The 27042-nt window shown below is 40.6% G+C and overlaps 1 protein-coding gene across 2 annotated transcripts in view; it reads right to left on the reverse strand.

The window, feature by feature from the left end:
* ME1 (malic enzyme 1) overlaps positions 1-27042 on the reverse strand; it is a 136328-nt gene that overhangs the window by 77708 nt on the left and 31578 nt on the right. For both annotated transcript variants that reach the window (XM_081314926.1, XM_081314925.1), the window contains 2 exons: positions 14478-14553; positions 6617-6778 (listed from right to left, as the gene is read on the reverse strand). In XM_081314926.1, coding sequence (XP_081171052.1) covers positions 6617-6778; positions 14478-14553 — 238 coding nt within the window. The remainder of the gene's footprint in view (positions 1-6616; positions 6779-14477; positions 14554-27042) is intronic.

The raw sequence follows: 27042 nt of genomic DNA on the forward strand, positions 1-27042 counted from the left end.
GAGAAGGAGAAGGAGAAGAAGGAGAAGGAGAAGGAGAAGGAGAAGGAGAAGGAGAAGGAGAAGGAGAAGGAGAAGGATAGCTATTTAGTGCCCTGTTGTTGTAGTAAATATTTTATCATTTTTCAAGAAATATGGCAATTTTATGTTAAAATATTATTAACTACCAGGAAAAAAATAAAAAATGTTTAATTTTCAAACCAAAAAATGTTTAGTTTACTGAAAACTGTCAGCTGCCAAGTTATCATCAAATGAAATATGTCAGCCAAACATTTTCAGTGTAATAATAAACAGCATCAGCATAACTTAGCCAATGCAACTGAAAGTCAGGAATCTCTTACCAAATCTGTCACTATTCTGGCATGTGTATAAATAAATATATGCTACTACAGAACAGATCTGTGCTGCGCAAGGAGAAAAGTAAGGGGATAGAATGGACTGCTTTAGGCTGCTATATTACAACCAATGGCTTGCATGTGAAATATGTATTTTAATATTTTAATGCAACATCCAGACAATTTGGCCAAAGAATCCATTTTCTTCTGGAAGAAAAAGCAAAAGCAAAAGTCTTGAAGGATGCCAAGAGCAGGAAAGCCTCAACATGGGGAGGCCTGTTTGATGTCTGTCCTTCACTGAATAAATTTGAAATTGTTCCTATGGAACTCCAGATGGAAATGCAGACACAAGCAAATGCCCAATCACTCCACAGTCAGGCAATTCACAAGAATATTCTGTACTTAGGCAATCCATAATCTTGGTAGGAGCTATGGCTGAACCATTCCTATTCCAAGACATTTCTGTTTCTGAAAGATTTAACAAAAATGTTAAAGGAAAAACTGATCTGGTTAAAATGGTAGCAAAGGTATGTATCACAGCGTCCCACTCTATGCCATTCTGTTGAAATTCTTGGAACCCTGTAAGTTGCAGCTGCCAATAATAGAATACTTTTTCATTTATTTAATGCATGAAATATTAATGTATATACCACTATTTATGTGCTTGCCAACTTTTTTTCTGTCTAATCCATTTATAATCTTCAACAAGTCATCAGAATTGAGTGAAGCTCCTAGTCCAAAAAACTGACTAGATATACTAGACATGCCAATAGCTAAAATGTTGGGTATAGTATTCTACAGAGTGTGTGTATTAAAAATAATATCTATACTAGTATTATTTCCTTGCTACATTAATCCATTTGAAGTAGGCTCTCATCACTTTGTCGAAGCACAATATGGTTTAATTTGAAGTGTACTATATGCTAGTATTCTATTTTCTCTATTTTAATAGATTTTTTAACTAAAAGTAAGCAATTTACAAAAACTTAATTATTTTTTAATAAATGTTGGAGGTTAGGAACAAAGATGATATTTTAAAAAAATCATTTTACCCAATGTATTTTTATATGATATCATAATTTTAATTTGCTATGAATTCTCAGAAAGAAGAATGGTGAAAGAAGAATGAGATAGTTTATAATAAAAAGAAAATGAAGACATTTTAAATGACAACTAGAGGGGCAAATTGACCGGCTTAAAAGAACCAGCTGTAAATATCTGGTTTTTCTTTTGGAAACCTCTGTGATAGATTCTTGCTCCTCATCCTCTAAAACCATGGCATCTGTACATGGAAAAGTTCCAGAGAAATCTCTTATACAGCAGCTCTCTGCCATTTATCATTTTAAAAGCTCCTTGATATAAAATGACTGCAAATGTTTCAACAGTTCCCTAAAGTATTATATTTAAGTGGAGAAAGAGGCCTACCTAAAGATTTGCTGATTCTTGCAAAATGGCAGACATGCCTATACAAATCTGAACTAATACTTCCATTTCAAGAATGTTGTGTTTCAATCATATGCAGAGATATAAAATCACGAAAATCAAGATGGAAGCCCCAAAATACAAAGTAAATTAAAAAACTATTCTTTACATAACATATCATAGCTGCCAGACTTAAGGCATTTTAATAAACAGAATAGTGAGTGAGCATCTGGATGTAGTTGATCAACATAATGTAGTATAAATAAAATAATAGATATACTGTAATCAGCCAAGAAAGAAAATGATGTCTTAAAAAAAAGGAAACATAGAAGGAAAGTGTTTAAACTCTTAACTTCCCTATAAAGTCTTGAATTCCCTACCACACAAATATATAATAAAACACATTCCAAGTAGCATGTTGAATGATGTATCCATGTGCTATTCCACTTAGTTCATTTGTAACTCTTATACTTGTCATAATTTTATCTTATTTTTTGTAAAATGATGAATAATAAATAAATAAATAAATAATCTGGAGTTATTAATCTCATTAGATACCAACTATACGAGTGGCTCCTAAATCAACTATATGAATCAAGAAGGTTGATTCTGGAGAGAGGGATTTGAGAAGAAAAGTAGCAGGGATATGAACAAGAATGCTATATCAGCAGAACTCAAATACTCATAAGGATGCCAAGTGTTGTCATAAAGAGACATCAGGGCAGAATAGGAGGCTAATACAGGTAATCCTTGACTTAAAACCACAATATAGCCCAAAATTTCTGTTGCTGTGTGAGACAGTTAGGTACGTTTTGCCCCATTTTATAACCTTTCTTGCCACAGTTGTTAAGTGAATCAGTGTAGTTGTTAACTTAGTAACATACAGTGCTTTTTTTCTAAAAGAAAAAGGTGCCAGAACTCACACATGTCATACAACCCAACTTGCCTACCCTACAAGGTTCCATCCAAAAAAGGTGCCGGAACTCCGTTCTGAGCGTTCTATGACAAAAAAAGCCCTGGTAACATAGCTGTAAACTGAATCTGGCTCACTTACCCATTGACCTTGCTTGTCAGAAAGTCACAAAATGGGATCACACGACCCTGGGACACTGCAACTGTCATAAATATGAGCCAGTTGCCAAGTGTCCGAATTTTGATCGCGTGACCCTGGGGATGCTGCAGAAGTTGTTAAGTGTGAAAAAGTTCATAAGTCACTTTTTCAATCCCACTGTAACTTTAAATGGTCACTAAATGAATGGTTGTAACTCAAGGGCTACCTGTAAGCCTTTTTGATGTGAATATGCTGACTCCTTGGTGGATCTAGGCTCCCAAATCAAGACTGCCATAATCACCCAGAACCAAGAAACATGTTCTATTACGATGGGGCTTGTCTATAGTTTCTCAACTCCATTCTAGCTGAAATGCATAGGTTCAGTCCAGATAGCTGCCTCATCAAACTGAAACTTTTAGTAAACCCCCTATCTGGCATTCCAACTGATTATTTATTTTATTTTATTTTTATTTATTTTATTTTAATTCCATTTATATCCCGCCCTTCTCCGAAGACTCAGGGCGGCTTACAAGCTTAGCAGTAGCCTTCATTCTATGTATATGCCTGCTTATTAGGGCTTTCACACACACACCCAAGCGGCATTATTACAAAGTCAGCTTAATTGCCCCCAACAATCTGGGTCCTCATTTTACCTACCTGGGAAGGATGGAAGGCTGAGTCAACCTTGAGCCTGGTGGGACGCGAACCTGCACTAATTGCAGGCAGCTGGTGTTACTTAAGGAGGCATTAGCCCACTGCTCCACCAAGGCTATTTGTTGGTAATCCAATAATACTATTTCACTCTAGCTAAAATACAGAGATGGGATGTTATGGCCATACTGTAACACGATTCTGTATTTTCAGTTCTAATACATGGTTAGCTACATTTTCAAGAGTTCCAAGACAGAGGCTAACATAATTCAACATTATATATATTTTTGAACAATAAATAAATTGTTCAATAAGTAAATAAATGGGCATATGATTGAATTATCTGAACGTGAAAATATATACAGTACTCCTTACTCGTTTTCAAAAAAAACGAAGAGGAAACCAAATAGATTAATAGGCAGCTTCTTTCAATCTAATGCTGAGCGTATTGGGATTATTACAGTATTCTCAGAATTACTACTCGGTTTACCAACTTCCAGGTATTTTTATCCCAATATATAGAACAGGGCTTTTCAACCAGTGGTTACGGGTACCACCTGTGGTAGATTGGCACCTGGCAGGTGATACGCGACCATCCTAGAAAAGTGGTAGTGGGGGAGGGGAATGAGCTGAACCGGTCATAGCACCGCACATGCCTGAGCGAGAGACGGCTGGAGCTGCAGGGCTGTCAGGGCTCAGCGGAAGCGCCAGGATCAGTGCCAGGCTCCAGCTGGAGGTTGGCGCTGATCCTGGCGCTTCAGAGCCCAGAAGAAGCACCGATCAGCTGGAATGTTGCAGCATCTCCAGGGTCTTGTGATTTACATTCAGATGCTTGCCAACTGATTCATATTTATGACGGTCACAGTGTCCCAGGGTCATGTGAAGTGACCAAAACCTGCTGCAACCACCCAGCAGATGGGGGGGAATAAAAACCAAATACCTCCCCACCCCACCCCCACTAACAATCGTCAACAGAAATGCTCACAACAATGAAAACCTCAGACAGGAGGAAGAGCACCACTGGGCGGGCAGGCAGGTGTCTTGCTCGGTTTTGGCTTGGGGGGCACTTTTTTCAGTGCCATTGTAACTTCGAACAGTCACTAAGCAAACTGTTGTAAGTCGAGGACTACCTGTACTTCATCACTTTTTTCCTTTTTTTTTTTTTGGTCATCAAGTTTTTGACACCTTGCTAGGCGACTGGTGGTACTCGGATGTTGTCATATCCTAAAAATGGTTCAATGGGTGAGAAGGTTGAAAAGCCCTGCTTTAGATCAAACTCGCATTTCAGGAACTAGAGCTGGCCTTCAATATTTGAAAGGGAAGGGTAGATTGCCATTTTTTCCAACTTGGCTCATAATTTATAAATAAAAATGAGATGGAACTTGGAGGAAAATAAATTATGCTTCTTACATATTCTACCACTGAAAGAAAGCATTTCAAAGTATTTCCAACCATCAGGGCTGGGAAATCCTTCTGCAAGATTTTTTTTGTTGTCTGCTAATGAACAACAGGTTGTTCTAAACTGTGTGAAAATGCTGTACAGACACAGCCTCAGAGCAAATAGCCCTTTGACTAAGAACTAAACTAAACAGATCTGTCAGGTGCTGGAAGTTCTGGTTGATGTTTAAACCAATATTCCATTGTTTCCATTAAGAACAGCATTTAACAACAACAAAAAGTTTCCATCAAGTAATTCCCAATTCCACCTAACAGATTTAGTTTCTAAGGATCTTTTTAAAGTTCAATTGACAGCAGGGTAATAGGCTGTACATACTAAAGGTTCTGCTTTTCAAACTGATTCCAAGCTTGTCTGTTTTTAAATCTGGGGAATAGACTGTGCAATAACTTCATATACCTTCAGGCTTTCTGGAACAGTGACAGTAAATGATTAAATCTATTTAGTAAATCATCTGATGTTTTTAATTTCTCCATTGTAGTTTTTGCCAATATTTCATCATCTTCCTTTTCTACCACATTCTCCTTATGCAGTTAATATTGAAGCTCATTTCAAATAACCCTAAAACAATACAGAATACTTCTGATAAAATAGAACCTCAGTGTTCATATGTCTGTTTTTATTGTAAACAGGATGGCTTGCTGTCCACCAAATATTTCATGAGACTGCAGCCTGCCTATCTTGCTATGCATTTAAGACAATCTGGACTACTTCCTGATTTTCAGTTTCAGTTCATTAGTGTAAAAAAGAAAGTCAGTTTTAGAATCTAAGACAGTATGTCTTCTTGGGATGAACATAATTATATTATATTATAATATAATACAAGTAAAAGGTAAAGGTAAAGGTTCCCCCGCACATGCATGCTAGTTGTTTCCAACTCTAGGGGCCGGTGCTCATCTCTGTTTCAAAGCCGAAGAGCCAGCGCTCGTCTGAGGACGTCTCCGTGGTCATGTGGCCGGCATGACTAGACGCCAGAGGCGCACGGAACGCTGTTACCTTCCCACCGTAGTGGTCCCTATTTTTTTACTTGCATTTTTACGTGCTTTCAAACTGCTAGGTTGGCAGAAGCTGGGACGAGTAACAGGCACTCACTCTGCTATGGCAGCACTTGGGATTCGACCCGCCAAACTGCCGACCTTGTGATCGACAAGCTCAGCATCCTAACCCACTGAGCCACCGCGTCATAATACAAGTAGTGACTACCAAATACTTTTTCCGTATAGAGCTCAATTCTACATTAAGAGAACTAGAGAAAGGACTGCAATGCTGATATCCAGCATGTGCATAAAATGTGAACATGGTCTCTTATTCCATGCCACAATAAACAGAATCCAGTTCCTGTTTATTAAAGTAACAAACATTGCATTATTGTGAAAAAATCGTACAAGGAATAAAGCATAGGTCGGCTATTATTATGTCCTAATACTTCATCTAGGAGTCACGACCTTGCTGAAAGTTGCACTGATGTATCTTCTTTTCAGTTCAGTTTCATCCCACCTGCACTACTCAGGATAGTATGGTACTTGTTATAGCAAAAGTCCCAGTGTTTACAGGCTGGAATGAAACTGGGATAAATACATTTCTGGCAAAATGTTAAACACACTGTACCTTTTTTTCTGAACAGGCAAATATTACTGCACAGTTTTGACTATTTCTCTCTTAAAATATGTCAAATACTGACCTCAGCATGAAAAAAACAGTTACCTCATTGTCAGTTCCCACATCAAGCATAACGGGTAGACACTCCTGGGGCTTTACTCCTCCACACGCTGTGTAAAGTGCTAGTTTACCCACCGGGATGCCCATTCCATAACAACCTAGGTCTCCAAGGCCGAGAATACGTTCTCCATCAGTCACCACAATAGCCTGTGGAAAAGTATGGTAAGCATTATAAAACTGCAAAGGTATCCTGAATTCTTTGTTAAGATCAGTTTTAAGTTCTTTCTTGATATTATTATTTTCTGAACAACTACCACGAATGAATGAATGAATGAATGAATGAGCGAAAGAACGAATGAACAAATGAATGAAATACTGCATTTTCTTTAAGGCCATTATTTAAGTAAATCAATCTTTGGTCAATCAATTATATGGGCTGATTCAATCACTACATGAGAAACAGCACATGGCAAATAAAGTCCACATACTACATTCTGTTTAATGATGCCTTTTATTTCCAGAATGGATAGTGGGTCTAATCCTACTAATAATAAAAGGAAACAAGGTATTTTTTATCAATTTCCCTTTTCCTCCTGCTTTTCCAGAGACTTGCCCATACTCCCAGAGCAGATTTTGCAGAGAATACAAGACAGTGAAAGAAATGGGCAAAAATCATGTTCTTTTTAAATTTGTCAATATATAAAGAAAAGATACCAGTGGATATAATTTTATTCCTTAAATGTTCTAGATAAAGCAAATAAAAATGTAACTCTCTGTTAAGACAACAACTGCCATCTGCAGTTTCTATTGCCCAATTCATTGGAGAGTTCTGGCTAATTATTTCTTTTTAATAGATGCTCTAATGAATTTGTTGTTTAAAAACTGCAACATCTTGCTGTGATTCAAAGAGGGAAAAAACTTAGCAGTCCTGTTACTAAAACAATCTATGTGAGCACGAATAGCCCATTAACATTTGCCCTAAAAATGTAACTGTTTAACACATTGCTTTAACTCCTCTGAGTAATGATTCATGTTTTGTGATGTACATTTCCAGCTTTGAGTAATGATGCTGTGCTATTTCCAGTTCTTATTTTCCAACTTAAGGATTTAATTTCTGACAAGAAGCTATATTAATCAACCAGTTAGGTGTAGGGAGTCTTTATCAGCCCAGCTGTCACATTTATCCCAGGGACACATCTTGTGGCAGCATGCAGCAATAGGTACAGCCAGCCCCTTCATTCTCCCTTCCTCTCTCATATAAGCCCCCCTTAACAATTTTACATTAATAATTTCATCTGCTCAAACTGGCATCTACCCATAGATCATCCCCCATTATTTTTCATATTTACAAAAAAGGAATCCTGCATAGGCACTCCTGTTTTCAGAAACGCCCAAATGGTTGAACTTTGAAGGAGACGTTTTCTTTTACCTAGTAAAGCCTTCTTGATCCTTTTGCTTAGTAATTGTTTGGTTCTTTCTAACTTAAGAAAGCAATCCAGATAGGGTTGAAATATGGATGGATGGAAATATGGATGGAGGTAGTGACAGATTTTATTTTCCTGGGCTCCAAGATCACTGCAGATGGGGACTGTAGCCAAGAAATTAAAAGACGCTTGCTCCTCGGGAGGAAAGCCATGGCAAATCTAGACAGCACACTAAAAAGCAGAGACATCACCCTGCCAGCAAAAGTGCGTATAGTCAAGGCTATGGTCTTCCCAGTTGCAATGTATGGCAGTGAAAGCTGGACCATAAAAAAGGCTGAGTGCCAAAGAACTGAGGCCTTTGAACTATGGTGCTGGAGAAGACTCCTGCGAGTCCCTTGGACTGCAAGGCGATCAAACCGGTCAGTCCTAGAGGAGATCAACCCTGACTGCTCTTTAGAAGGCCAGATCCTGAAGCTAAAACTCAAATACTTTGGCCACCTAATGAGAAGGAAGGACTCACTGGAGAAGAACCTAACGCTGGGAAAGGTTGAGGGCAAGAGAAGAAGGGGACGACAGAGAATGAGGTGGCTGGATGGAGTCACTGAAGCAGTAGGTGTGAGCTTAAATGGACTCCAGAAGATGGTAGAGGACAGGAAGGCCTGGAGGAACGTTGTCCATAGGGTCGCGATGGGTCGGACACGACTTCACAGCTAACAACAACAACAACAACAACAATGGATGGATGGAGAATGAGAAAATCCCAGTAGGATTACTGCTCAGTTGAAGCAGTGGGTTAAAAAGAAAAACAACTGGGGCAAAGGGTCTCTTTGATATAGCCTCCCAACCAGCAGGATTTCCTGGAAATTAAGACTGAGAACAATGCAAAAAGAAAGAAAAAGACGATAGTGCTATTGATAATTACAAAGTAGTCTATATGAGACTATAGTACTAGGGAAAAAAATACAGGTTTGTTAACAAGACTCTACAAAGATGTTAACAATATGCATTAAAGATATTTGTGTTATTTTTGCTAGATCTACAGAATTTGGAGTTTATTATGTTATCAAGAATTACAGATCGAGAGGGAGAATGAGTTGGCTAAAAGAATTCAGTAAAAGAATTACACTACATCTTACTCTAATCTACACTTTCATCACAGTAACATATTGTAGTCAATATCTGAATTGGTCTTGGAAAAGAAGAAAATATTCACTTAACGTTGTTAAAGTTTTTGGAGCTGTTCTAGTAATCGCATTATTTTTAGGACTGGTTCTTTTTTTATTGCCATGTTTATCATTGTTGAGGTTGCATCAATCCTTTAATATTGTTGTGTTTATTTATATTTGGCTGATCAGCTAAGCACAATAAAATACAATATACACTGAGAAAAAACTGGTAATTGCAACTGGTTTAAAATATAATGATGATGATGATGATGATGGAAGGGACCTTGGAGGTCATCCAGTCCAACCCCCTGCTCAGGTAGCAAACCCTATACCATTCCAGGGAAACATATTGCCATTAGGCTACTAGTAAATATTTTTATTTTTTATTTTTTATTTTAATTCCATTTATATCCCACCCTTCTCCGAAGACTCAGGGCAGCTTACAAGCTTAGCAGTAGCCTTCATTCTATGTATATGCCTGCTTATTAGGGCTTTCACACACACACCCCAAGCGGCATTATTACAAAGTCAGCTTAATTGTCCCCAACAATCTGGGTCCTCATTTTACCTACCTCGGAAGGATGGAAGGCTGAGTCAACCTTGAGCCTGGTGGGATGCGAACCTGCACTAATTGCAGGCAGCCGGTGTTACTTAAGGAGGCATTAGCCCACTGCTCCACCAAGGCTCTTAAATACAAAGTACAAGGATCTTGGTGTTAGTATGTCAAATTTCAAGCATAATTTAATGTATTGGTATACCTCTGAAATCCTAAGTGGCTTAGATCCTCACTGTCTAAGGCAGGGGTAGGCAACCTTGGCTCTTTTATGACTTGTCGACTTCAACTCCCAGAATTCCTGAGTCAGCATAGCTGGTTCAGGAATTCTGGGTATTAAAGTCCACAAGTCATAAAAGAGCCAAAGTTGCCTACCCCTGGTCTAAAGGAAGGCCCATATCAATAGCATGGGTATATTAATCTGCAGGAATGGCCCTTCTGAAGAGATCCTGCAATTTACAACTCATCTATCCATCTCACAGATGGAAGAAGGTGGAATTGCCTCAAACTGCAAACATTTTTAGAAGATCTGTCAAGGCACATGCCTTTTGCCAGGTTTTTAAAGTTAATTACAATTAACACTGGATTTTTTAAAAATTGTTTGCACTTCAAATTTTACTGAGTATCAGCCATCTGAATAGTAAAGCAGAATATAATCAAATAAATAAACCAGCAAGAAAGCAATACGATGGAGGAAATGCTGAAGACACACACAGTCCAAATGATGTGCAGATAAGAAAACCCTTGGAATACCATTCAATCTCGATTTTCCCCACTGCTGCTTTAAAAATATGTGTAGTATAGTGCAAATAAGAAAACTGCTTAAATCACAGATAAGTCATGTTCATGAATCATCCTGCCAAATCAGCTGCTATCAACCAGATTTATTTATTTTTTTTTTAAAGGAGACAGCACTTCCAAAGTTCTCACAGAAAGAAGCTCAGGAACCCGAAGCTTCTGCGCCAGGGATTTTTCACCACAGTTTCAACATTTATGTAATGTAAACAAAAATAATCTGTTTCTAGTTTTTCTGTGCTAATCCTTTGAGAATACAACCATTGTTGCTTAAGAAACAGGTATTCAATGCTACATTCCACAATGATTACATATTTCTGTTCTGGCTCCAAAAATAAATATCTGAAAGCTGGTGAGAGGGGTAAAATCCATCAGTTATTGTCTGACATAATAGGGAATGATCTGGCAATGGTGCAGCAGCAATTGGCAAACCACCTGCTCTACCAACCCTGCATGCCTTTATAGATAGCACATACACCTGAAAGGGCAGCCAAGATCTAGAGAAGATTATGCATTCCACTGTAGAGATGGTGCATACCAAGTATCCAAATAATTTCAGTGCGCCCATTCAAAGCTCACTGAATCAAAGGGAAATCTTTAATAAGATGACAATGCTGTTCTCACACAAAATGTGGATTTAATCATATTAGCCTGCTATTTTCATAAAAATCCAAAGGAAAAAATGCATTCTCTTAGAAATATAAAATTAATAAACAATGCTAGACACATTAGTGGCCTAGCAAACATACTTACAGAAAAAGCTAAGTAGGCCATACTGATAGGATTTTAAGAGTTGTGAAGGTAAGTTTTATGTAACATATTTAACTGAACACTCTAATATCCCACATCGTCCAATATGTGCTACTATAAAGTATGACATCAAAATGTGTGTTCTATACAAATAGAATAACTCACATGAATATTTTTATTCCTTCATATACAGTATGTTGGATTTTTTTTTAAATCCCAAAAAGCATTTTTTGCATAACAATTTTAACTTCAACTTTCAAAGTTATCTTTGTAGTGCTTTTGAAGAAAAAAAGCAAGCTAAAACTATTTTAAATAAACCTCAAGGCATTTTACTATATCCAAACTGAATGGAGCTGCTTTTATTAGTTTTAATATTTAAAATTATGATGAAAGTGTCCCATGTTTATTTATTTATTTATTTTATTTATTTAGTTACATTTATATACCGCCCTATTCCCTGAGGACTCAGGGCGGTTTACAGGAAATTAAAAAATCCACCATACAAAAGTTAAAAAACCAAATTAAAAAATATTAAATTGACCCTGTATACTTAAAACCCCAATTAAAATTTCTCCTCAGCCTTGGCCCGAGAGCTCAAAGAGCCAGGTCTTCAGGCCCCGGCGGAATGATCGGAGGTCGGGGGCAGTCCTCAGCTCCACCGGCAGCTGGTTCCAGAGGGCAGGCGCTCCCACTGAGAAGGCCCTATCCCTGGGTGTCACCCGCCGGCAATCTCTCACCGGCGGCACCCTGAGCAGACCCTCCCTGTGGGAGCGCACTGGGCGAAGGGCGTTTGATGCCGGCAGCAGGTGTTCCCTCAAATAGCCCGGACCCAGGCCATGTAGGGCTTTATAGGTAATAACCAGCACCTTGAATTTCACCCGGAGGGCAACCGGAAGCCAATGCAGCTCGCGGAGTAGAGGTGTTACATGGGAGTATCGGGAGACCCCCATTACAACTCGCGCGGCCGCATTCTGCACCAGTTGAAGCCTCCGAGTGGTCTTCAAGGGCAGCCCCATGTAGAGAGCGTTACAGTAGTCCAGACGGGAGGTAACAAGCGCATGAGTAACTGTGCGTAGGGCGTCTCGGTCCAGATAGGGACGCAACTGGCGCACCAGGCGAACCTGTGCAAAAGCCCCCCTGGTCACGGCTCCTATGTGGTCTTCAAAATTGAGCCATGAGTCCAGGAGGACGCCCAGGTTGCGAGCCCTATCAACGGGGGGTAACACCTCACCCCCCATCGTTAGAGGTGGAATAAGTTGGTTAACCCGAGATGCCGATATGCACAGCCACTCAGTCTTGGCGGGATTGAGACGAAGCCTGTTTCTCCCCATCCAGACCTGAACCGCCTCCAGGCACCGGGACATCACGGAGAGGGCATCGCTGGGTTGGTTCGGGGTGGAAAGAAAAAGTTGGGTATCATCAGCGTACTGGTGATACCCCACCCCGAAACCACGAATGATCTCGCCCAGCGGCTTCATATAGATGTTGAACAGGAGAGGCGAGAGGACCGACCCCTGAGGAACTCCACAAATGAGAGACCTCGGGGCGGATCTCTGCCCTCCTGTCAACACCGACTGCGAGCGGCCCTGGAGGTAGGAGGAGAACCACCGTAGAACGGTGCCTCCCACTCCCAACCCCCTGAGACGCCGCAGCAGGATACCATGGTCGATGGTATCGAAAGCCGCTGAGAGATCTAATAGGACCAGGACAGAGGAGCAACCCCTGTCCCTAGCCCTCCAGAGATCATTCACCAGCGCGACCAATGCCGTCTCCGTGCTGTGTCCGGGCCTGAAGCCCGATTGGTACGGGTCCAGATAATCAGTTTCCTCCAGGAACAGAGGGAGCTGATGCGCCACCACACTCTCAACAACCTTCGCCAGAAAGCGAAGGTTGGAGACTGGACGATAGTTGTTTAAAACAGCCGGGTCCAAAGCAGGCTTCTTGAGAAGGGGCCTCACCACCGCCTCCTTCAAGGCGGCAGGGAAGACACCCTCCTTCAAAGAAGCAGTTATTACTGCATGGAACCAGCCTCGTGTTCCCTCCCGAGCCGCATAAGCTAGCCAGGAGGGGCACGGATCCAACAAACAGGTGGTGGTGCTCAGTCTCCCCATGATCCTGTCCACATCATCAGGGGAAACAGGGTCGAACTCAGTCCAGATAACATGCTCAAGACCGCCTGATTCCTCCACGTCAGACTCTGCCCAGTCAGAGTCCAGACCGGTCCGGATCCGAGCGCTTTTGTCCGCCAGATGATGACTAAACTCCTCGGCTCATCCCTGCAAGGGATCCTCTCTCACCTCCTGGTTAAGGAGGGAGCGAGTCACCCTAAACAGGGCGGCCGGGCGATTATCTGCGGACGCGATAAGGGCGGCAAAGTAGTTAGACTTCGCCGTCCTTATCGCCGCAAGATAAGACCTTATAAAGGTTCTTAACTGCAATCGGTCGGATTCGGATCGGCTGGATCTCCAACCGCTCTCTAGACCTCGTCTCCGACGCTTCATCTCCCGGAGCTCCACAGAGAACCATGGGGCCCAACGGGATCTGCGCCGGGTCAGAGGTCGCATGGGTACAACGCAGTCAAGTGCCCTGGTGGCAGCCGTTTCCCAGGCCTCCACCAGAGCATCGACTGGGCTGTGGGTAAGGGTGATAGGTATAGGCCCAAGCGCCCTCTGGAACCGATCCGGGTCCATTAGGCGCCTGGGGCGGAACCACCTGGACGGTTCCGCCGCCCAGCGGCGGGGGGTGGCATGACGGAAAACCAGCCTCAGGAGGTGGTGATCTGACCATGACAGAGGGGTGATGGACGGGGAACCCCCTCCCAGATCGTCCAACCACTGTCCAGACAGGAACACCAGGTCGAGAGTATGATCCCCCTCATGGGTCGGGCCCTCAATAACCTGGGTCAGGCCCATGGCTGTCATGGAAGCCATGAACTCCCGAGCCAACTCCGACGACCCTCCCAGTGACGGCAGGTTGAAGTCACCCAGGACTATAAGCCTGGGGAATATTATGAATATTCTCTACATTTTAAAAACCCCTAACATGTTAGAAAAATTGCCAGCTTCCTTTCTCTGAGACGTGCCCAGGAGGGGTACCAGATGAATGGAATTTTCAGGGGACATTCCAATATCAAAACAAAAACCAACACTATTTTTTACCCCAATAATCTATAGACATGAATCTAAGCATGCACATACATGCATCTAAGAGACACCTACCTTTATAGTAGTTTCAGGCCATGCTTTAAACAATGTTTCAATATGTCCTCGATCATGGGAAGTAATGAAGAGTCCTCTGTAAGAAAGTAATTGAAACTTTAAATTATTTTTGTAATATGATTCCTTCCTTCCTTCCTTCCTTCCTTCCTTCCTTCCTTCCTTCCTTCCTTCCATTAATTTGATGTACAACTTTCAGTATCAATTTAATATACTGCTTACTGTTTATAGTTTTGTTAGTGATTTGTGCTATATTAATCAATCACATTTAACTTATAATTCAATGACACTTTTGTTTAGTGAAAGCGTATTAAATATTTTACAGTATACTTTGGAACATACCAGTCCTTACCTCTGTTTAACCACCCATACTACTGTATCTGTAATTTATCTTCTACACTCCTATAAATATTGTATTTCTTTTTACTTATAGCCTTTTACTTACAGCCTTTCAAAAATATATTTTGAAAAATAGATGGCACCAATTCATGCTTTGTGTTATACCCACAGATATCTATCAACTCCACTGTATAAAATCAAAGATCAGCCGCTTAAGACCAGCGATTTATCAGCCACTTATTGTCAGCCACTTAGACTGATGCAGAAGTCACAGTAACAAATAAGATTAGCTTCATTCGGATTGATTCTATCCTTCCCTCTTTTGTTTCACAGTCCCAGAGCATTTTTTAAAATTTCTTTCATTTCCTCCTTAATTCTTGTTCTTTTTCATTTAGTCTTTCTATATTTCAAGGACAATCTTCTGTATGCCATGGAAATCACCAAATGAGCCTTTGGCCACTCATGGCTTTGATCAATTAAAGCTTTCATGCAATGTATTTAGTAAGCTAAAGAAGGAATAGACTAAGCTACTAGCTTTAGTTGTAGCAGTACCAACAATAAGCACCGTATCAGTCAGTTCAGACAAATTTTGAAATGATTCCCACCAGCATAACAAAAGCCCAATTTACCCAAAGGATGGTCATGCTGTTTTATGCAAGCTAAATTTCCTAATCCAGAGACTAGTCTATGTGAAAACCAACTCTTGCCTAAATCCAATCATGGAGGCTTCAGCAGGGTATTAACTTACTTAGGATGGGTAAGTAGGAGATGATTACAATTGTGAAATGAAGGGATTTTAAAATTTTCCCTAAAATCTGATAACCCATTAGCTACAATATCATTTAAAAGTCTAAAAAATAAATAAATAAAAAGCACCATTTAACACCATTCTCAACAACTGCCTACATACTGGTGCTGATAGATTAGATAGATAGATAGATAGATAGACAGAGAGAGAGAGAGAGAGAGAGAGAGAGAGAGAGAGAGAGAGAGAGAGAGAGAGAGAGAGAGAGAGAGAGCTCAGGAGGTTACAATGCTAAAGCTTGGGATGTCACAACACAGCCAACCACCCAGGATGTTGCAGCACAGAACTCACGATATCACTACACAAGAGCTCAGGATGTCATCACACAGCCCATTATCCAGGTCGTTAAAACACAAAAGACTAATGGGCACACAGCCAACACCTCAGCCACACAGGATGTTACAAAACAGCCGACTAATCCACAAACAATAACCCCATCAACCAATCAACATGTAAGAACACAGCCAACCAACCTACTTACAGCAACAAAGCCAGCACCCCCACACACACACACCAATATTTTGCTCGCACAAGCACGAAGCCAAAGACACCAGCCTGAAGATGATGAGTGGGACCTCGTGGAAACGTCGCCAAGACACTATCAATCTTACACGGGAAAAGACCTGAATACGCCAAGACCTACATACCTGTACCCGTGAAAATCTACGCAAACATATATATAAATATATATAGATATAGATATATATTAATGGCAGAAAGTGAAGAAGAACTAAAGAGCCTCTTGTTGCAGGTGAAGAAGGAGAGTGCAAAACTTGGGTTGAAACTTAACATTAAGAAAACCAAGATCATGGCATCTGGCCCTCTCAATTCCTGGCAAATAGATGGGGAAGAAATGGAGGTAGTGACAGATTTTATTTTCCTGGGCTCCAAGATCACTGCAGATGGGGACTGTAGCCAAGAAATTAAAAGACGCTTGCTCCTTGGGAGGAAAGCCATGGCAAATCTAGACAGCACACTAAAAAGCAGAGACATCACCCTGTCAACAAAAGTGCGTATAGTCAAGGCTATGGTCTTCCCAGTTGCAATGTATGGCAGTGAAAGTTGGACCATAAGAAAGGCTGAGCGCCAAAGAATTGAGGCCTTTGAACTATGGTGCTGGAGAAGACTCCTGCGAGTCCCTTGGACTGCAAGGCAATCAAACCGGTCAGTCCTAGAGGAGATCAATCCTGACTGCTCTTTAGAAGGCCAGATCCTGAAGCTAAAACTCAAATACTTTGGCCACCTAATGAGAAGGAAGGACTCACTGGAGAAGAGCCTAATGCTGGGAAAGATCGAGGGCAATAGAAGAAGGGGACGACAGAGAATGAGGTGGCTGGATGGAGTCACTGAAGCAGTAGGCGTGAGCTTAAATGGACTCCAGAAGATGGTAGAGGACAGGAAGGCCTGGAGGAACGTTGTCCATAGGGTCGCGATGGGTCGGACACGACTTCGCAGCTAACAACAACATAGATATATAGATATAGATATAGATATAACAAATAAAATATAGCAATATGGCAGAAACTGGACTGGTATGAAAAAAATAAACACATCCACACTGTCCAAAGGAGGTTTTATTCTCCTTCATTAAAGGCCTGGGAGGAAAGCCAAGTCTTCAAGGCCCTTCAAAACAGCAGCAGGATGGGGGCTATCAGGATCTCTGGTACAATCTCGGGATTGTATCAGGGGCCACTCACTACTATAGAGAAGATATGCTTCCAGGGAACCAATAGACAGCATCATTTAACTAAAGAAACCCAAAATGTGCCAACTCTGCCAGATCAAACTGGAGAGGATGATACTATGGGGCTGAAGCAGAACCTCAGTTGGCCAGGTTCAAATCAATTAGACTCCATCCTGATTTAATGAACATGAATTCTAGAAAAATTGTTTTCCAACGTTATAAACTAGGATTAGAAAAACTGGCATGGAAAATTCAATAAATGTTATACATAGATGCACAGAGGCAGCTAGGAACATTGTGTGAGTGTGGGAAATGATGTGATTGGTTTAATGGTTCAAAAAGAGGTGTTGCCTAAGTGCAGTCACATATTCCAAAGCAGCTAGTTCCAAAAATTTGAACACCTTTAGTTATAATTATTAGTCTTTACATCAGTTTGAATGTGCTAGCCCTATAATATGATCAACTAGAGAGGAAGGTACTTTTAGAATCATGCAAGTCAGAAATAGAATCTCCAAACCAAATTTGGTTATGTTTGGGCACTGATGACATATTTAAGATAGTTAATGTATATATTTCCATGGTATCCCATTAAGCAGTTATCTATAACAGCCTAAAAATCATAGGACTAAAGATCTCTAAATTGTTATAACATGAGGTATTTACAATATGGTTTTTTGAAAATTCCTTACATTTTCTTAAGGATTAAAGTTCAAGCTTGTCGTGACTTTTGGATATTTAACTAAATTACCAACATTAAATTATTAGGCTTGTCATTTTTAAAAGATGTTGCCAAATAAACACAATCTAGGTCGCCCTGTCCTCGGGTACTCTGTTCAAGGAGAGTTGAATGTAAAATAAATTCTTACAGTAATAGATACTCTATTTTATGAGAAAAGGGTTAAAATAACATGGCTCATTTATCCAGGGAAGAAACTCCAAAATTAGTTATATCGTACAATTCACAGAGGGATTAAAATACTTCAGTCAGGATATTCCATGGATGTTTCATGGAAAAAATATTAATTTGGATCTCAACATTAAAAAAACGTAGTTTTAAAATAATTCCTTAAAAATAGCTACAAGGTGGTAGTTTCTGACTGAAAAATAGTATTCAATTTTTACATTCAGAAGACAGAGGATTCAATTTCAAATATATTCAAATAGCACTAGTAGTACCAAATTATTTCTTGCTTCTATGTTAAGATTGTTCTATTAAGAAGAAATTATTATTATTTAGGGTATAATGAGAACATGACAGAAAAGAAGTGAACATATACTTATACAGAAGAAATAAAAGGTTGTTATTCTGACCTCCAAATTAATTTTAACAACTGTTGAGAAATAATTCCACAAGATTTCTGGAAAATTGTGCTGTAGGTTCATCAAATCTCCACATCTGCTGTTAAGAAGTAATTTGAACCAGAAAAGCCTGTTTCCTACATTGTTTAACATCTACAGCAGACATGTCAAACACAAGGCCCGGGGGCCAGATCCAGCCCGCGAAGTGGTTTCATGCGGCCCACGAAGCCATCCTGGAAACAGTGAGGGAACGGCCCCCACTGCCTTGGCCCTGGCCCAGAGACCCTCCTTCTGCCAGAGACCCTCAGATCTGTCCCACTCCTGCCCAGGCCCCCATAGGAACCCTTGATGCGAACGATGTAGAGCTGGCCATGCCCACCCAGTAGGCCATAGGCACTTTGGCCACGCCCACCCTGGCCACGCCCACCCGGCCCCCTGAGGGCAACAGCAATGCTGATGCGGCCCTCAATGAAATTGAGTTTGGCACCCCTGATCTACAGTATGTTGGGTGAGATCATTCATTCGTTCAGAGTGATGTGCCATCAATGTGAAAATGAAACCCAGTTACATGTCTCTGTCCCTAACCAGGCAGAGGATGTACTGGAATTTCTGACATGGTGCCCAGTGGTGGGATTCAGCCGGTTCATACCACTTCCGCAGAACCGGTAGCTAATTTTTTGTTGCCCAGGCCCAGAACGGACTTCAGGAAGCGGCATCTACACAGAGAACCGTTTGTTCCCTTATTTGAATCCCACCACTGATGGTGCCTAAAGACTTTTAGGTTGTCAGTGGGACTGAACTCTAACCAAATGAAACAGCTGTGGAGTCAAAAGCCAGCTGAGTCTGGCCTTAGTTTATTTATAGTTCTGGATGAACTTATCCTGCTCTGAACAAATCTGGCTTACAGGGGGGGAAAGGGGCTCTTTCACAGCTCCTACTTGATTGAATGTAAATTGAGGTTATGTTAAGGAGAGCCTTTGCACAGCTACATGTGATGTGCCAAATACAGCCACATTCCTGGATTAGGAGATCTGTGCATTCATGACTGTGTCAGCTCATGGTAGGACTTCTGCAAGATTATCAAGAAGCTTCAGGTGATCCAGCATGCAGCAGTCCTGGTAGATTCCGATACAGGTTGTTGCTGTTGTTGTTGTTAGTTGCAAAGTCGTGTCCGACCCATCGCGACCCTATGGACAACGTTCCTCCAGGCCTTCCTGTCCTCTACCATCTTCTGGAGTCCATTTAAGCTCACACCTACTGCTTCAGTGACTCCATCCAGCCACCTCATTCTCTGTCGTCCCCTTCTTCTCTTGCCCTCAACTTTTCCCAGCATTAGGCTCTTCTCCAGTGAGTCCTTCCTTCTCATTAGGTGGCCAAAGTATTTGAGTTTCAACTTCAGGATCTGGCCTTCTAAAGAGCAGTCAGGTTTGATCTCCTCTAGGATTGACCGGTTTGATTGCCTAGCAGTCCAAGGGACTCGCAGGAGTCTTCTCCAGCACCATAGTTCAAAGGCCTCAATTCTTTGGCACTCAGCCTTTCTTATGGTCCAACTTTCACAGCCATACATTGCAACTGGGAAGACCATAGCCTTGACTATACGCACTTTTTAGTGTGCTGTCTAGATTTGCCATGGCTTTCCTCCCCAGGAGCAAGTGTCTTTTAATTTCTTGGCTGTAGTCCCCATCTGCGGTGATCTTGGAGACCAGGAAAATAAAATCTGTCACAGGTAGTTCTTGATTTATGACAACTGAGCACAAAATCTCTGTTACTAAATGAGACAGTTGTTAAATGAATTTTGCCCCATTTTGCCATTGTAACTTCAGTCACCAAATGAACTGTGGAAAGTTGAAGACTGCCTGTACTTTATTTTGCGACATCATTACTATCCTGGTCTGCTGCTAGATGCAATTCATGATGTTGGTTGTCACGTTTAAAGAGCCTTGGTGGAGCAGTGGGCTAATGCCTCCTTAAGTAACACCAGCTGCCTGCAATTAGTGCAGGTTCACATCCCACCAGGCTCAAGGTTGACTCAGCCTTCCATCCTTCCGAGGTAGGTAAAATGAGGACCCAGATTGTTGGGGGCAATAAGCTGACTTTGTAATAATGCCGCTTGGGGTGTGTGTGAAAGCCCTAATAAGCAGGCATATACATAGAATGAAGGCTACTGCTAAGCTTGTAAGCCGCCCTGAGTCTTCGGAGAAGGGCGGGATATAAATGGAATTATGAAGCCTATATGGCTCAGGGACTGAATATCCACAAGTCTGCATCTCATTTGTTGCACCTATATCTAGCAAATGAGTTAGTCATGAGTTAGTCTCTGTCTGTTTCAAATGTTAATCGTTCCATTTTATTTTGTAATATCCTTCAGTATTTGACACCCTCAGTTTATATACAGGAGTAAATAATTAAAATATGAATTCCTGTTGTCAGATAAACATGAATGCTAGCTGGGGTCAGCTGGAGATTACAGAAACACAAGAAGCATGAGATGAAAAGAGTCCATTGGATCATAATGGGTCAGGTAAGTAAGCTAATGGGGGAGACATTTGTCTTCCAGGAACTCTGAAGAGAAGGGTTAAGGCTATTTAGAGAAGCTGCAGGAACTAGTGCTGACAAGATTTGGAGACTGGCCCAAAGTATTTTGCCCTTTGTGTGACTACAGAGGTTTATTGAAAATCTTCCAAGCAACTAAACTTGGGCAACCCCTGGCATGGAAGGTTTGAAATTTTCCTAACATCTAAATTTAAGACTCAAAGCTAAGGATGTTACTGGAAGGCTAAAGAGGGAGAGTCAAAGTTTATTCTGATAAATAAAGGGGGCAGAACAGGAGCTAAATTCAGGAAGAAGAGCATTTCATGGAAGTGAATAGCAATGCAATAATAAGCAATGATGCCAGCAAACCTATCACTGTAGGAAGAGGCATAGAGAAAAACAATCTGGCCTTTTCCATCTTCCAGAGGTCAAGAGCCATTGGTTGTTTAGTAGTAATGGTTTGCCATTTCTTAGCTGCTTTGAAGATCTGATAAAAAAAAACTGATGATTTTTTTTAAAAAATACATACAAATTAAAAAGCAGCTTTACACTACAGAAGGAAATGATTATAGGATGTAATAACAATATATCATATATTTTTTAACTTATACAAATAATAAAACACATTAAAATTAAATCAGAATGTTAAGAGGCTGTGTAAATCTCAGACTATGAAAGATGCAAACACATTTAATTTGAACTGCCATGAATAGCCTCAAATAATTCCAGCTAAAATATTTTTGGTGCCAAAAGTTAAGCATATGCATAACTGTTCAATGAACTACAAATCGTCAAACTTTACTCTATCAAACAAAAAAAAATATTTGTTATGACTGAAGCAAACTCTACTGAAGCCAGAGACTCTCTACAAAAAAGTATAAAATGTTACTAGCTGTGGATCTATTTCCAAGAAAAACATATTGATAAATATGAAATCAAAACTTTATTCTAAAATGAGAAGAATTCATTATATTACCAAGTTCCAGCCAAGTATTCCTATTAAAACTTAGAAAACAGCAGGCTCTTGGTACTATCCAATTAGAATCAGGATTCACTTTGAAATGCCACATTGTCCAAGAATGCTAGCATGATGACTACAGTATGTTCTACATCTTGCACCCAAGATGCCTATATTTGAAAGCCTGTATGAAGTAAACTGTGAAAGGATACATACTTTAGAGAGGCAGTAATGGCTAAACAAAGAATGGGTTACTGACAGAAAACAGTAATATATGACAAAAGGATAATTGGCTAGACTAGCTCACTCTGATGAAAGGCAGAGTATGGTAGAACACAGAGAAGCAATTGTAACAATACTCATAAAATGCTTCATTTTCCTTTTAAGCCTAGGATAAGGAACAAGAACTCTCCAGCCTCATTTCTCTGTCCCCAGGTTTGCGCTGCTTGTATTTTCACGGTAGTTTTTTTTAAGACAAAGACTTAAAAGAAACAAATAAACAACAACAAAAAAACAAGACTTAAAGGAAACTCAACCCATCTACTTTGGGGAAAATAAAAGCTAGAACACCTCCACTCACGTACCATTCATCTGTCTTGGGGGACAACACTGAGTCACTGCCAATGTGATGCCTGCAGATTCTTACGCCTTCCCTCTCAAAAGACCCTTTGAAACACACACACACACACACACAAACACACACACACACACACACACACACACAAACTAGGCAGTGCCAAGTAGACCACCAAATAGTGAGGAAAAAACAGCAAATTAAAATATACAAATATGTTTTATGTTGTTGTTGTTGTTGTTAGCTGCAAAGTCGTGTCCGACCCATCGCGACCCTATGGACAACATTCCTCCAGGCCTTCCTGTCCTCTACCATCTTCTGGAGTCCATTTTAAGCTCATGCCTACTGCTTCAGTGACTCCATCCAGCCACCTCATTCTCTGTCGTCCCCTTCTTCTCTTGCCCTCAATCTTTCCCAGCATTAGGCTCTTCTTCAGTGAGTCTTTCCTTCTCATTAGGTGGCCAAAGTATTTGAGTTTTAGCTTCAGGATCTGGCCTTCTAAAGAGCAGTCAGGGTTGATCTCCTCTAGGACTGACCGGTTTGATTGCCTTGCAGTCCATATGTTTTATGCAAATATGCAAATATGCTTTGCACAAATATGCAAAGAAGAGTACCAAGATGAGGCCTGGAGACTAAAACATATGGAGAATGGTTGCAGGATTTGGGTTTGGCTAGTCTAGAGAAAAGAAGGACTAAGGGAGACATGATAGCAGTATTCCAGTATTTGAGAGGGGCCACAAAGAGGAGGGGGTCAACTTATTTTCCAAAGCACCAGACGGCAGGACAATAAACAGTAGATGGAAACTAATTAAGGAGAAAAGCAACCTGGAATTAAGGAGAAACTTCCTAACAATGAGGACAATTAAGTAGTGGAACAACTTGCTGTCAGAAGTTGTGGATGATTCATCACAGGTGGTTTTTAAGAGATTGGACAACCACCTGTCTGAAACGGTACAGGGTCTCCTGCTTGAGCAGGGGGCTGGACTAGAAGACCTCCATTGTCCCTTTCATGTTTATTCTGATTGTTTTTGGAGGTGCAGATGCTGGCAGCTCACATAAGGCCTCCATTGCCTTCACCAGAAATTAACCTGGAACAAATATTTATATGCTGTCTTCACACATTTTGATGAACTATACTTCATTTGCATTTTGGTTATACTAGTACTATCCAGTTCACTGTGATATGTTCAATAAGCAAAATCTGAAAACAAGGATATCATATAAACTAACAAGAACAGTCATGAAAATATGAGATTTCATGATTTTACTCTTGCCAAACTATTAACCACGTTTAAGAAAGTGGGAAGAAGAAATAATATATCTCATGTCTAGCATTTTCATTTTGCTTTAGTTAAGGATTTTTAACTGAACACCTATTACATTTTTAAATTAAGAATTATTCAACCTATTATATTTTAATTATGATTCAATTAAAATAACAAGTGAGGGTCTAACTAAGAAAAACCTACTAAAAACTAGGTATGGAAATTTTAAAAGAAGAATGAAATCCTAAAACAACATTTGAAAGGCTAAACATCTGGACTTTATCTGGCTCAGCATTAATTTTAAAAACCCTATCCTACTTCATTAGGGAAAAATCATTTATGTCACCATTCTTTTTCAAATACATTATATATCTCTGCATATATAGTTTTCCTTTGTCAACTGTTAAAACTTTTACTTCAATTAAAAAAGTTCCATTGAAATATATAAATCATATACTATAGTAGTAGCATGCTTCCTGAATACTGCCTGAAATATTTCACATAAGAGGAATATGATCTACCAGATTTATAATAAGTACAGTAAGCCCAATAATGCCACATACATACCCAACATAGCCAGATACCTCAGATTAGAAAATATGCTGTTATGAAGTAGCTCTTGGCATCTTCAAAATAACCCCAGTGCATATGCTTTTTGTGCGCTGTGCAAAGTTGTAAGAAATGCACTCAGCTTCCAAAGAATTCCTTCTCCATAATTAACCTAGGTCCTAGCCCATACAATTCTCTTGGGAAATAGCAGGATCTCAGAAGCACACCATTTCCTCTATTTTTTCTGAGCCCAGAAATACATTGAAGACTTATCTTCATGTTAAATTAATAACAGTTCCCAAATAACATGGCTTGCTTTTAAAAAAAAAAGAGCTTAGCACAATAATAACAATACAAGCTTTGTTTTCTTTTATTAAGTTTAATTACAGCATTTGGACCAGGGGTGTCAAACTCAATTTCATTGAGGGCCGCATCAGCATTGCGGTTGCCCTCAAGGGGCCGGGTGGGTATGGCCTGGGTAGGCGTGGCCTACTGGGTGGGCGTGGCTAGAGTGCATATGGCCTACTGGGTGGGCGTGGCCAGCTCTACATCGTTCGCATCAAGGGTGCCTATGGGGGCCTGGGCAGGAGTGGGACAGATCTGAGGGTCTTTGGTGGAAGGAGGGTCTCTGGGCCAGGGCCAAGGCAGTGGGGGCCATTCCCTCACTGTTTCCAGGATGGCTTTGCGGGCCACATGAAACCACTTCGCGGGCCTGATCCGGCCCCCGGGCCTTGTGTTTGACATGTCTGATTTGGACGGAGGGATTTTCATCAGGATTACAACTCACAATGGAAGAGTTAAATCTTTGTTCCTTATATTCTACAGTGCTCATACAAATTGCTCCTCCCCATTTTCCTCTTTATTATGACTGTGACCTTCAATACCTGCAAAGTGGATAAAACCCATTACACTTTATTACCCGTGATTTTGGAGGGAAGTTGGGTGACTGACAATGACTGGAAGCAGCACCAAGAGGAACAGGTAATGGAAACAGCAAAGTATAGTCTTTTGCCAACTCACGAATGTATGGAAAACTTTAATTCAGTAGTGGGTAAAGCCCCATAGAATAAAAGTATCATCTGCATTTAAAGTAGTGTGATTTTTAAAAAAAATCTGTCCCAGATATTTCTAAGTAGAAACTGACTGATTAATGCAAGTGCAAGTATAGAAATGCTGCTATATGTGCCGCTATAGATTAAACCAAATGAAAAGTCCGAGTGTGGGGGCTGAGAAAGAATGATGGGCACAAAATCATCTAGTAGGCTTCTGTTGGCGAGGGTAAACTCGAACTAGGGTCTGCCTGCTTCTAGTTCAACACTTCAACCAAACAGATTAATTAGATCTCTTTCAGACAGATTTCAAATCTAGGCCTGATAGTGAAACTATATTGATTATTTGGTGGATAAAAAGAGGGCAGTCTTCCTGATCCTATTGGATCTCTTAGTAGCATCCTTCTAGATCACCTAAAGGATTGACAATGGCCGGGAATGTTTGCTGCTGTTCTGCTGCTACCTAAGAAGATAGTTCCAGCTGCCGATAATGGAGAATGAGTGTTCAAACCTTTCTATAGGATGCTGCAAGACCTGACTTTTCCCTGCAAGTTATTTAACTTCTCCATGGAACCATTAAGTCAGGTCATTTGTTGATTCTGGGTGATATAACATCAGTATGCTGGTAGTATCGAGTTATATATTGCCTTGCCGACAGGAAATGCAGTGGAAGTTCTTACTGTCTAGAGGCAGTACAAGACTGGGTGGGATGAAACAACTTGAAACTGAATCTTAGTACTATGAAGTTTTGGCTTGTCCAAAAGCCATCTGATTTGATTATGAGTGCTATATTGCATTCCTCCTGAAAGTTGCAGGGGGTGGGTGGGTGGGTGGGTTGCAGGGGGTGGGTGGGTGGGTGGGATTCTTCTGGATTCACAGCTTTTACTTGATCTAGGAGTGGAGGCTGTGGCCAGGGATGTCTCTGCCCAGCTTCTGCAGCAGTCATTCATTTCTTTAAGGTTGAATTGCTGCAACACGCTCTATTTGAGTCTGTCTTGGCCGAATACCTGGAAACTTTAGCTGGTGCCGAATGTGACAGCCCAAATGCTGGCAAGAGAGAGGTGTTTTAGCAGGATTACGCCAGCTGTATATTGGGGGTATTGCATGGGTTACCTCTGTTTCTGAGTACAATTCTTGAACTCTAAAAGCCTTATACAAGTCTGGAAAGAGATGCTTCAAGAGTCCTTCCCTTGAAATTTCAGAAGGACGGAAGCTGAAAACTTTGGTTTTCTTAGGCAACCCCATCGCTCTGGAATGCTCTTCATCCTAAGGCCCAGACAGTCTCCAGACTTGTATAATACAGGAAAGAAGCAAAGGTACAACCATTTCATATGAGTTTGATGCCTGTTATCTTTTTTTTAAAATTATACTTGTTCACATAATAATTGTGATTTTGTAAAAATATTATTTTTAAATAATATTTACTTTTTAAGTAAATTCCTCTGGAGTCAGAGGAATTAGACTGGCTATAAAACATATAAATAAATAAATAAAACATATAAATAAATTCCTCT

Source organism: Vipera berus, assembly GCF_964194415.1.
Source record: "Vipera berus genome assembly, chromosome: 1".
In the NCBI taxonomy this organism is placed as follows: Eukaryota; Metazoa; Chordata; class Lepidosauria; order Squamata; family Viperidae; genus Vipera; species Vipera berus.